Source organism: Dermacentor variabilis, chromosome 2, assembly GCF_050947875.1.
Source record: "Dermacentor variabilis isolate Ectoservices chromosome 2, ASM5094787v1, whole genome shotgun sequence".
NCBI lineage: Eukaryota > Metazoa > Arthropoda > Arachnida > Ixodida > Ixodidae > Dermacentor > Dermacentor variabilis.
The window spans coordinates 42,120,851-42,134,483 of NC_134569.1; the positions used below are offsets into that span (position 1 = coordinate 42,120,851).

At 46.5% G+C, this 13,633-nt stretch overlaps 1 protein-coding gene across 1 annotated transcript in view; it reads left to right on the top strand.

Annotated features, from left to right (window-relative positions):
* Window positions 1–2,968: 2,968 nt before the first annotated feature.
* The window catches only part of LOC142571699 (uncharacterized), a 214,396-nt gene continuing 203,731 nt past the window's right edge, over window positions 2,969–13,633 (top strand). The window contains exon 1 of the mRNA XM_075680235.1: window positions 2,969–3,854. Within this exon, the coding sequence (XP_075536350.1) occupies window positions 3,761–3,854 (94 nt within the window). The 5' untranslated portion in view covers window positions 2,969–3,760. The remainder of the gene's footprint in view (window positions 3,855–13,633) is intronic.

A 13,633-nucleotide genomic window follows, 5' to 3' on the forward strand; every position in this document is an offset into this window, starting at 1 on the left:
AATTCTGAGTTCACAGGCTGAGCAGTTAAGTTTCATTTCACTGGAATTGCGGGGTTGCGCCATCGAACACTTCGATCGAGCCCGCACACAACGGGAAAATAATGTCACGCTCCGGGCAAGCTTCCATGTTATTTACAACCAGCTAGGAGTGCATTTATCCACGCTATGCAATGTGCTAGGGTGTATCAGAAAGTCTTTGCCGCTATTTTCTTATTAGCCGAAATAAGCTACACACAGGTAATTACAGATATACGTACTGTTCTACGTGCCCTACACTAATTTTCCACATGGCCCCCACACCAGTTGAGACATTTGTCCCGTCGCAGCACTGGATTTCAGATGCCCCTGTGGCAGAATTCTGCCGGCTGACTGTGGAACCACCATCGGACTGCTGTCTTGGCAACCGCTTTTTGCGATTCATAACACCACCACCTCACACTTCTCAAAGCGAGACACCTTTCCCCATACGTGGGCTGCATTTTCCTGCGGATTTCGATGGGCGTTCATTCCTTAGTCTCATAGAAAACGAATCACACTTCGTTGCTCGTACGGCGTGAACGTGTGAAGCACAACCGCCATCTTCAGCAAATGACAGCAGCGCCGAGCCGCGGAGCTACCGGCATAGTAAGGCCGGGTCGGTCCAAGAAAGGTCCACGCCTGGGGCTGGGTATGCTGACTTCGCATTTACAGCCGTAATTTGGCTAAAGAAAGTAGGAGCAAAGTCTTTCGCATTCGCCCTCGTAGTTTTGCCAATAAGCAGAAACCGCGCACTCGTTATGCAGTTACAGTAAGAGGGCTCTGCCGCATTAAGACTATATTTGAGGTGAAACAGATTTGCAGAGTCGTTCTGCAGCTGTTTGGATGAAGTGGTACGAAGACACACACAGTAGTGGATATCTGACATTTCGAAGTGGCATAGTGAAATCTTGCAAGCCAGCGGTCGCAGATAACAAGAACGCAGTCGCTTTTGTTTTTCCTGCATTGATTCTGAGGTGATCGGGCGAGTGTTATATGAAACTCTAAGGCAGCGAATTAAGTCAGTAACATTTAATGATTTGTTTTCCCGAGTACAGAACATTCGGACGTTGATGAAAAGGGAAGTACTAGGGAGAGCGTGGACTTCGGTGCTGACCGACATTATCCATACGCGGAAAACAAGGCTTGCTTGTAAACATGTCAAGAGCAATAAAAGGAGGTTTACTACAGTGTGCCACTAAAATGTAAGAAAAAAACAAATAACAAAGGAAGTTGCAACTTTCAGTAGGAAAACAAGGCATTATTCACGTGTGGCAAATGAAAACAAAATTTAAATTTGTAGTGATATTTCGTGAGGAACCGCTGACATTGAGCGCAAAAATAAGTCTCTCTAAAGCAGCATACATGACAAAACGTGTCAGAATTAAGAAAATACATTATAATTGAAAGAAAAAATTATTACGTGACTTCATTTTCCTCGCTTTGTTATAAAACATCCTGATTCAAACGGAAGTCAAAATATGATTGAATAGGTTTAAAGAAGTGGCATGCAAAGTGGTACTATAGGAGACTTGTCACGTCAGTCTTGTTCTCGCGAATACGTGAAATAATCGTCTTTTTCTTTGTAGAGTAGGCTTAAGAAAATTACCGTAACTCATGTCTGAACTCACATCATGCCACTTGATATGCATCAGACTCCTGGACATAGAAGCGTTGTTATCGGCATCTAATAAAAAAACAATTAGAGAAAGAAGAAACTCCTTTCAAAAGCAAAGTACCCCACCCATTTTCGGGACCTATGTAATTTATTTTTTTATCAAGGAGGTGGTAGGAATACTAAAATTAGGACCATCATTATGTTCACTGCTAGAACTTGTCTTTTACAAGCAAACCTTCTCACACACTGCATTTATTCTAAGAGCTCACACGACCACATAAGCGTTTCGTCGCCTTATCAACTCATGTTTTTCTTCTCTATGTTTATTATTATCACTATTTTTGTAAGCGCTTCGGTGGCCACGTCACTTCCAACGCCAACGAACAAATGCGCTTTATTCTGTCTCTCGCGCCCTGCAGCCCTTGAGTGATACCTGCGGCTATACGCATGCCGAACCGTTAACGTTTGTCACAGTGCTCAGCAAAACGTAAAAAAACAAAATGAAGGCCATCATCTCAAACGACTACAAGCATGTTGAGTGCCGCTGCCGTCCGCTCGGGCCACTCGCCACACATCAGCAGCGGCGCGCGGCAGTTTGCGTGCTTGCGCGCACACAAACACCCGCACGCGCACAGACACACGCGCGAACGTGTCCTGCCATTTCTCGTTGGCAGGGCGCGGTGTTAAGCCCGCCGCGGGCCAAGTTTTCTCCCCGAGCCTGCGGCCGGAGTCGTTACGGCCAAAAACGCACACATCGGCCGTCCGTCAGAGCTAATAAATGCGTCGGGCAATACATACAAGGACCATTAGCGCTTTTAACATCGCCGCCGCGTCTCGTGTCATATCGGCGGCGGCCTCGTTCTGTGCTTGCAACGGTGCCACGACGCCACACTGCCCGAAAGACAAGCGCGCGGGCCCGCGCGCGCGCGCACGCGGTGGGGCGTGGCTTGGCGGCTTGCGCATGCGCCCGTCTCTTACGAGGGGGACTCCGGCGTGTGCAGGGGGGAGGTAAGCTGAAGAGGGGGAGGGGAGATGTTCTGGCCAGAGTTTGGATCGCTTGTGTGCAGAGAAGGGAAAAAACCGAGACGGGAGGAGAGACGAAACACGGGGCGGGAGAACCGATGCGCGGCCAGGGCCGGAGTTAGAAAAAAAAAAAAGAAAAGAGAACAGAAAGAAAGAAAGCGCACCACGCGGTGCTGGCGGGGGTGGTGGCATGGGCGAAGTTGAGTCGGCAAAGGCCGAGCGGTAGTTTGGTCGCGCTCTCGGCGCTGTCAAGGAGCGAAGCGGATACGGCCCGCAGGGCGAGTGCGCGCGCGCGCAACGTGCGAGGTTGGCGTTCGAGACCCCGGCACTTCGGGAACCCGTGAACTGACTCCGACTCCGTGAACTGAACTGGCCCGTCTCATCATTATTCGCTACATCTCGTTGCACAACTACCACACTCCGTCAGCGTTTGTTCAACTGCAGTTTCGGTGCTGCGTTTGCAGAAATGATTTGGAAAGACAGAGAGCACTTGTCACTGGCGCTGTCCGAAGAGTTTGTCGCTGAGGCGGGGCGGCGATAGTTTTCACTGAGGTTCGGGCGCTCTATCTGTGCTCGCGACTGGTGTGGTTTCCTGGGGCTCTACGTCTACGTGTCGCTTTTTGCAAAATCAATGCAGGAGAGTGCCGTTCGCTAGTACAGAACGCTGTGGAGCTGCGCAATTTGCCACCAGAAACCAAGTCAGTAACGTTTGTTCGTGTGCGAATCTCGTCCGACATACCTGTTTTTTCTTCTGACAGCCTAATTTAATTATCAATGTGCTGAGCCTTCCTGCATCGTGCACGTCCCGGAGTTTTATAGGGCAAGATAGTCAGAACATTCCGACGAAAGCAAAGTGCTTCATCATACTAATAGTCAGTTCTAGTCTAAGGTTGTGCTGGGCATCCTCTCTCGTCACTGATGGACAGACACCGACGAAATTCCTTCCTCGTGGCGCAAGCCGCAGTTCCGCGAAAAGGTTGACGTAGTTGGCACACAGCACAACACCCCTACCTTTGTGTCGACAATTGAGGGTGACTGACACTGAACTGGGACTACCCACTTATCTATAGTTCGTGTAAGCGGTGTTAAAAGACTGCGAAGCCCATGAGCCCGGCGACACCTCTGATTGACATGAATGCGCGCGTCTTGTCCGGCGTGCGTGTTGCTGTGGCAGCTGTGCTGATTGTGTTTGCTCAAGGTAAGTCCACGATATTTTTTCGCCTCAGCGTTCCCTTCAGTTGATAGTCGGCGTTCGTGTTGTCTACTTCTCCTGTGTCCTGTCTGCACGCCTCACCTTTTCTTGCATTATGATTGTACACGCGTGCTCTCTGCCTTATTTGCTTTTCAGTCTCAGTTAGTAGTGCCCTTCTAAGTATATATATATATATATATATATATATATATATATATATATATGTGTGTGTGTGTGTGTGGTGTGTGTGTGTGTGTGTGTGTGTGTGTGTGTGTGTGTGTGTGTGTGTGTGTGTGTGTGTGTGTGTGTGTGTGTGTGTGTGTGTGTGTGTGTGTGCACTAAAGTCACACAGCTTGGTAAGCTGTCGAGTCGAACGTCCACTATTTTATTCCAAGGCGCTGGAGACTGCAGAGACGGCATTGCAAGCAAGCCTGTCAAGGTGCTTCAATGATGCTTTCTGTATTTCCTAGTCAGTCGTCGTAATTACAGAGTAATCAAATTATTTGTTGTGCAGTGAGTCATGTTGCTTTTCCTTTATTTAAAGAAAGATGTACCGTCGGCTCGAAGCGCACGCGCGTGTTATTTATTGGCTGGAATCATCAGTAGACAAGAAAAGTTCGGGTTTTGCTATCACCGACAGAACGCGGCACCCGTACATCATCCGGTCAAGTTTGGGAGTGCCGTGGGTGTAGCGATACACCGCACTACATGTGAAGGGAAATGGAGGCACATTACGTACCCAAGGTGTTCAATTTACCCGGTACTTAAAACCAACCCCTCCCTTTTTCTTTTCTTGACACCACCGGACCGAAGTAAAGAATTGCAGTTCATTGATTACTTGTAAGCTATAACAATTCTGGTAGCTTTGTGGTTGTCGATTGCAGTTTAAGTCAGTAAAACTGTAATGTAGTTGCACTTTCCCGTAACCAATTACGTATAACCACTTACATTACTGACGAAACAAACAGTAAAAGTCGTCGACGCAACTTTGAGCGCTTTAATTTTTTTCGGCAACTACAGTAGAACGCCCGCAGCCTCTGTCGTCGGCACCGCTCCTTGCTTCTCCATGTGGTTTCGCGTTTTATGTAGCACGAGCATCACCCCGCAAGAAGGCTCATATTCAGTGGATCTGCAGTTTGCTTTCTTCAGTCACCGCATAGGTCCGGACTTTTGTCCTATGTAGGTTAATAATGCGTCCAGTTGATCTGGCGTTCCCATGGAGCAAGTCTTTAGTGTCGCTGCTGACGTACACACAAGGAAATAAGAGAAGATGACAGACGATGATTTGAAAAACGAATTGTTACGAGGAAAAAAGCAACGTGTGAAGAACTGCAGAGGGCCCAGTTAAAGATCCAGACCAGCTCTTTGTACTTACTGTGTTTGTACAATGCTAATAAAAGTTGGCATTAAAGTAACGTATAAGTAATCGATTACTTCTTAGTAATTAGTCAATTACTTGCATGGTGCAGTAATTGGTCCATGTAGTCTATTGCAATGTTAATTATATAGTTGCAATTGTAATACGTTCCCTTTCTTTTCTGTTAAGCATCGAAGATTGGTACGCAATGATTGAGAAGGGTACTTACAATCCCATGAACATCGATGTTATGGAACCTTAATTTATCTTTTTTTAGTTGATTCAGAACTATTTCTTAGAACAATGGAAGCTGTAAATATAGAATAACCCGGTTTTAACTAAACGAACTGGTAGCCAATTAGCGCCAGTTCCAGCAGACAACCTCAAAAACCTGGTACATGGCTGCGTAGCACACGGCGCTTTGTAATGGCGTTTCGGCAACGGCTATTTGCAAGTATATGGGAAAACCAAACGGAAAACAGGTTTATCAGCTATTACAGTTGCAACAAAATAGACAGTGTAGTAAGCGATTGCAATTAGCACCTTGTTTGGATCATGTATCCAGCTCTAATATGGCGCACGGTGTAAGTCGCAGTACATCATCGCAGTAATTCGAAAGCCCAATATTATAAACACGTCCATTATGGCTATTCAAGAGTCTGTAGAACGCGCCAGTAATGAGCAGTAGTACAAGCAAACAAGAAACGTAACGCTCACCACAAATGTCTGTTTTCTCCAAAAATTTCTTTGCTCTATTCGCGATGCAGAAATGATGGTCGGAGCTAATGTAGCTCTCTAATGCTTCTCCTAAAGCAAACAGTCACCGAAACGTGTAGAATAACCCTTGACTTTTCTAAACTTTTAGCATGTTCAGCTGGCGTCTGAATTGAAGGACACGTATGATCTTTCGCTTACATTATTGTGCTTTAACTTCACGACTCAAAAACAAAGAAGAAAGAAAGGTACGTCATTTATTAGCACGGGAGTAAAGAAAAGGATATTACTATTAGTTCAAGGACAAATTTCTAGGGTGGGCGCCTTTGACTCTGAAGTACTGTCCGTACAGGTCTCTCTACCCCCGTTCTCTCTGCATTATTTTTCTTCCCTTTCTCCCTTGCCTCGGCATAGCGTAGCCAAGCGGACTCTTGACTGTTTATTATCCCTGCCTTCCTTATATACGTCTCTTCATCTCTCCCTATGTATTTCTTTCTTTCTTTCTTTCTTTCTTTCTTTCTTTAATATTTTTTGAAAAAGAAAAAGGCTGCGGAGGAACAGGTGTGCAGGTCAATGATGACAATCATCGGAAAAGGTGTGCAGCTCAAACAAAAACAATGTGATCGTCATTGTACAGGGCATAAAGATAATTTACAGAGAAATTTAGTACATTTATATTCTAAGTTGAGTACAATTAGCGCATCGGCGTGTACAAAGCAAGAGGGTCAGTAACACTTAGGGCATAGAGCGTTATTTGCACTGACGTTTAAAGGGCAATAGTCTGGTCTACAGTTACAACAGCGGCATATAGCTTTACGCTGCGTTCTATACATATATCTGAAGCGAATTAGCATTGTTCAATGGGATCAACGTATCTTCTTTTATTTATTTATTTTTTTGCCCTTTCCCGTGCATCCTGCGACTACGACGAATTCACAATGTTTTCCATTCTTGAGACTCAGTTCTTTGTGGGTGACCTCTTTCCATAGTACACTTTAGATATTTCGCAACTGATTGACAAGTAGGCCGTCATATACCTTGCTGTTTCATTGGTCGCTATGATGTAAAAACTGCATTGTAAATACTGGATCTGTCGTTTACAATGTTTTAGTGTATATTGGGCATGAAAGGCAAAGACATATATAATTTAATATCGAAGTCACTGCCTGTACTTTTCACTCAACAAGTCGAACAGCTGAATAACTCGATACGCGGTCTCGCACGAAATAAGAAGACAGAACATGCTTAGGGTGATTTCGCATTGGCTGGTTGGGTAGCGGGGGTGTTTCGTTTGCGTTTAGCAGTGCCTGCCCGGTTGAAGGTTGTTTTGGAAAAACGATACGAAAAACATGGGGAAAACAAGAAAATCGCTGCGTCAGTGAGCGGTGTTGCGGAGTTCCTTGAAAAAAAAAAACGTTTTATTTTAGTTTAGGGCTGCGATAATATTTTTGTGAATGTCAGAGACCATAAAACACACTCGTGCGAGTATCTCAACATCAAGATTAATTGTTCCGAAGAAGTTACGAAATGCAACGGAATCACAGCTGAACACTTAACGCAAGGCCCAAAATATTCTTTTCCCAGTTATTTAATTTTCATACGGATCTCTTGTAATCCATTCTGCCCGGCAGCACCAAGCAGCCAATGCCAGAGCGATCGGTAGGCAGACGTTAGCTCCTATTCCTTTCGGAACGGGCAGTCTCCAGCTATTCCAAGTAATAAAGAATATTCAGTTTTGTTAGGGATATTAATGTATCATCATTGTGCTCACGTCACTTCAACGCGGTGAGATTTTGTAGTATTGTGACGCCGCGTGATAGAAAGGCGAAGTGAGCGCCACCCGAAAACTTTTCACCAATAGGTGGGGGGTAATGGCAAAAAAAGGCGTGCAATCTGAAGTAATTACTTTTCTTCTTTTCGGTTTAATCGTACGTAATCAGTGTGCACTCGACATATCATATGGTGAGTTATCGCAGTTATCGTGACGTCGCGTCACAGACGAACGAGGCGGTGGTAGCCCGAACAAATTTTTACCAATCGTGAAGCGATGAGGGCAGAAGTGGAATAGAAACAGTCTGGAACAGCTTTACGTCATATCGCCCCTGCCAAACGCAGAATGATTAGTTTCTCGTAGATCATGCCGAGTGGATCTCCGGCTCCCTCCGCCGAGCGACAGACCCGAGTGGAGAGAGTCGCGCTTCAGCAGCAGTACACGAGGATGCTAACGATCGTAGTCGGCGCGTTATGCCGCAGCAGACCCTGCGGACATCATAAACGCTAAACAAGGTTTACGTGTTGGTAATTTTGCACCATAAGGAAATAGTCACTGTTGCGTCTTCAATATTTCAATAAAAACGAAGTTACTTCAAGAAAGACGAACTTACTAGAGGCGCACGCGCCCATTACATAAAATTATTGGCAGAAAGATTAGTTTTATTCAAGGGACAGACCGGGATAGACTTTCCATCTAGGCTTTATCTATCGCCTGTAGAAGAGCAGCATATAGACCTTCTCCATCTGCAATAGTAATTACGGGACTGCGTTTCTAATCTACAGCACCCGTGACGTCAGCATAATAGCCACCAGCGTGCACCACCATGGCGTGATCGGGATTTATGTCAAGGCTGCAAATCACGCAGCTCTTTTCTCTTCTTCTTAAGCGATGGTCTGCTGCGAGCAATTACCTTCCTGCATGAGATGAAGCCAAGGTGTATCACGGCGTTTTCTAATCAGAGCCAGCCGGGATTAAACGAGGCGGCGATAGAGAAATTCGCAGCAGAGTTGCAACATCGAACGCTGCTGGCGCAGCCTTTACTGGCCCTGTTAATGCGGGGAAGCGAGCAAAAATCGACAGCGGTTCCGAGCGAGCGTGTCCCGCGAGGCATTGCATTGCGCACACTGTGCTCTGCGCTGCCGGTGAATTTCGATAAGTCAGGCCAATGGACCAAGTGCGAGTGGGAGGACAAGGGAAGGGGGTAAGGGAGGGTGGACAATGCGTAGCCTGATCCACGGTCACGGCTGCACGGCCGCATCGTGGCGCCAGAACGCGCGCGAGCTCTCTCTCTAACGTGCAATCAGCGGTACCGCTCGGATCCCGAGAGCCGCTAATCATCGGCGCGCCGCGAGGTGTGCCCCAAGGAAATCGCGCTGATCGGTCCGGCAGCCCGCGTTGAAAGAGATAGAGCGGGCGAGCCGCCCGGTTCGTGGCGGCAAAAAATACAGCCCACTTCCGCTCATTTTGTTTTCTATTTCTCTTCTTGTTTCCCCGCTTTCCTGACCGCGCGCACACCGCCACTTCTGCTTCTGCGTCTGTTGCGGCGCGGCTCGCATACAGCGCGCGCGCACACAGACTCACACACACACACGCGCACACGGGTAGTGCCTGCATGGCCTGCTCTGGCCAGGCCGCTCGCAACGGTGAGTCTTCGGGTTCGGCAGCCGAAAGCCATTACGCGGCGTACGTGAGGCCGCCGGTGGGTCGGGCTGCAACCCCCCTCCTTCACTGATTACGCTTCGATTAGAAGCAACGGGCCCACGCACATGCGCGCGCACGCACGCACAGACGTACTGCGCGCGTTACAGGTGCTCTGCCGCGGCCAGACCAGCGCTGAGGTTCTCCGCATTCAGCGCCTGTTTCCTTTCTTTCCGTCCCACTCCGTATATCTGTCTTTCGGGGCGTGAGCGCGTGTGCTTCGGAAAGAGGAGTCCAGGGCCCACAAACGCTGATCCGTGAGCCTCATGCCGATGATGCCGGGAGCATGATTCCCTCTTGCGCAACGCTCAATGCCCGCGGGTTCTGGTTAAGCGCTGCCGTTTTACGAGCGCTTTCCGCGCTTTCTGCTCACCTGCTATTCTTTTTTTTTCTTTTTCTCATGTTGCAGCCAGTTTGTGAACTGATAGCTCTGTATAGTACGTGCCGGTCAGTTTCTGGACTCCTGTCCAGGTAGCCCCTTTTTCCAGACACAGGCAGGCCCAACGTAACCTTACGCAAACTCTAAGCGCTTTAGCCTCGCCAGTGCGTCTATTAAACAACGGCTACAATGTATATTTCTGCAGCAGTTTCCTTGGAATGGAAGGCTACTAACGAGAGGAACAATGGCGAAGTCATTCACGTCGATAGATGCATCTGGAGTTAGAGCCCTCGGCGGAAAGAAGACAATAGTGCCATAAAAACTGTCATTGATTTCGCATTGCTTTCTTCTTTACTTATATTAACAGTACCAATAATGGTCCTATTGTGCGTATTTTGTAAAATGTTCGGCTTGGTGCCTCTTGAACATAATGCCGATCACTTGTTGTCGTCGTCAGGCGTTAAAAAAACAATACTGAAATATTAGCCGTGCGAGAACAACTGCGTCCCCTAACGACTGTCCTACCATAGGTAAGCCGTGAGAACTGCTAGCTTGACTCTTTCGGTGCATGGCGTTACTAAAACTAAGTTAAGAAGTCTGCACCAACGGAAAAGTGCTTCGTCGACGCCTCAGATATCCAGCGCTTATCAAAAATGGCTGAGCAAATATCTGGAGAAATGTTACAACGGAAACGCGAGAATTTATAAAAGCTGTCCATTGTAGCAAGCCGATAACTTCCGGCCGCAAGATAGATGTGTTCACCACGCGAGAGGTGGCGAGTATCCCGTAATCACCGTTAACGGTACGTATATGAAGGAGACGAAAGCAGCGAGCAAAGCGTTTTCATGCGACGCAAATGCGAAGTGCACCTAGAAACAAGTTTCCGTCAGAGCTTAGAAATGAAGGAAAGCAAATTGCTCAGTGAATAAAGTCATCTATTACAACGAGAAGAGCGACGCGCCGTACACAGTTGCGGAAACAACGCCCACAAAAAGACATATGACATCGCTATCATGTTAAAATTAAATTTCTCTATACGGCCTGCATATTTACAGACTCGTATTCTGCTTCTATATGGGTACATCTCTGATTCCGAGAGGCAATGCATACTTGCTTCAGATTTATTATGCAACTGCGTATACTGAGGGACAGGAATAAATGCAATTTTTTTTCAACAAAAATATTTTTCGTGGTCATGCGCCACTACGCAAAACATTAAATATTAAATTAATTTGTGTGTGTGCGTGCGCGCGTGCGCGCGTGCGTGCGTGCGTGCGTGCGTCCGTGTATGCGTGCCTATACTTCGTGTTTGCCCTTTAGACTACTAAAACCATGTGACGTTTGTCTGTGAGCGACATGATGGGAAAGATCGCTGTCTGGTTAAAGAAGGGTTCCCGCAAATCGTGTTAATTTTGTTGAGCAAAACGGCGACTGCAGTTGTACCGTGTGTGCGAAGTGGTTCGTATGTGCAGTGGGAATAACAGAGCGTTTCTTTTTTCTTTTTTGTTTGATTTTGTTTGTTTTTGTTTATTTTTATTAGTTTTTTATATATTGAAGTAAATCGTTTTTTTTTTTCTATTTCGGCGGTGTAGCGTTCAAGTTCAGCAATCCGTTTTCGTAACCGTATGGCAGAGCAGGCCGCAGGCGTTTGAGCCGCATATCAAGGACTAGCGGACTCTGCCTTACGCTTACGTTTCTTGAACTCGGCTGCGATGAAGAGTTTCTTGGGGCGAGGCATTTGGCAGAAAAACGTACTGTAGAGCGACGCGGAGGCTCTACGCAGCTTCCAGTGTGCATCGAAACGCGAAGGAACGAGCCTATCTTTTATGGAAAGTTCGGACGTCACAGGTTGCTAGGGCGTCTAGCGTCAATTGTCACCTAGCTTTCTAGGCGTAGGGCTAGCGCCAACGCCAACAATCGCCACTCCTGGAAGAAACCCGGCATGCATTTTAGGGAAGCTGAGAGCAGATGTGTCAAGCGATAAATGATTGCACAGTGTTTAACCGGCACTTCGGGCACTATCATCAGGATCTACCGACATTTTTACACTGCGCAACCTTCGGGATCGGCCCACGAAAATGGTTAAACGGATGGAAGGGAAAACCACGCTACACTCGAAGAGAATGTTTCACACTAAAAAAGAAACAAAAAAACAAAAAGAAAGTTTAGCAGCATTTACCATCTACCGAGATTCCAGCGCGTCTTGTGAGCCCTGAAGTGAGTTATAAGAGTTCCGTCCGTAGGGTTTCTTGCTGGGTGAGTTGGTAAATGCTTGTGAACTGAAGACCAGGGAGGAGGGGGGTATTCTGTAAGTGTCCATTTCGTCTGCCGCGAAATTTCTGACTGGCTGGGCTGGGGTACGCGTCAGAAGGGGGACAGACGCCCCCAGCCAATCAGCACATCATCAGCAGACGAAATGGACATGTCCAATTTGTGGACACGTCCATTTCGTGTGCCGAGTACACCCCCCCCCCCTCACCACCAAAGATACAAACATGTACATACCACGTACACCTTGCCCTCTTCGTTTGTTGTGGGCGCATCCGTATACCTGGTTTCCTGTTCACAATTTGTGTCAGCCTTATGGATAGCGAGGTATGATGCAATCATCGTGGCAGTAAAGATAGTTGAGTGAACTGGAATATGATCATGATGGAAGAACAGTACGAAAAAGCGAAGAAAACTTGAAGTATTGTTATCACTCATGTGAACATATCTATTTTTACTTCAAGAAACCCCTAAAGGCCCTCACAACGAGGGCATTACATAGGGGGGTGGGGGGGGGTGACAAAAATTCTATAAACATCTAGAGAAGCGTATTAAAGGAATAGGCAACAAGAATAATATAGCATAACAGCAACACTCAATGAGACATAATGGAAAAACGCAACATAATAAACAGAACACAAAAAATATTAAAAATCAAACACATTGCGGTAACAGAACAAAACTAGAAGAAAAGCTGCTCATCGCATTCATTTTTTAGAAGTTCATGAAATTTAGACGAATTCATTTCAGTTGCGATTGAAGCAGGCAGCTAGTTCCACTCAATAATTGTTTTGGGTATGAATTATTTCACAAAAGATGAAGTGCGGCAAATGATGCGTTTGATCTTGAAAGGATGGTTACGGAGTGGAAAGACCGCCGATGGCGATTGAAAGAAATCGTCATGAAGCAACGGATGATGGTAAATTTTGTGAAAACGTGTTAAGCGAGCAAGTTTGCGACGATGGGAAATGTTATCGAGACGAGCACGTGCCTTTAACACTGTGACGCTAGTGAAACGTGAGTAATCTGAAAAAATGAAACTAGCAGCACGATTCTGCCGGGATTCGATGTTATCTATGAGGTACGTTTGATCCGGGTCCCATATGGCTGAAGCGTACTCGATTTTAGGTCGGATTAGGGTTATATAAGCAAGTTTACGCACAGGCGCTGGAGCGTGTCGAAAGTTACGTTTTAAGAGGCCAAGAGAACGGTTAGCAGCTGCTAGAATCAGATCAATGTGATAGTTCCAGGTTAAGTCGGACTGAAGGTGAACTCCTAAATATTTGTAAGTAGAAGCTGTCTCAACTATTACGTGATTAATAGTGTATGCGGTTGGGATGCGGGAAGAGTTTCTCGTGAAGGAGACCAGCTTTGTCTTAGAGTTGTTTAGTATCATTAGCCACGATGAACACTAAGTGTTAATTGAATCGAGGTCAGTTTGTAAAGATTGGTGGTCAGTATCACATTTAATGGCTCGGTACACAACACAGTCGTCAGCGAACAGTCTAATTTGGGAAGATACACAATTGGGTAAATCATTAATAAATATTAGAAAGAGCAGGGGACCAAGCACGCTCCCCTGGGGTACACCGGAT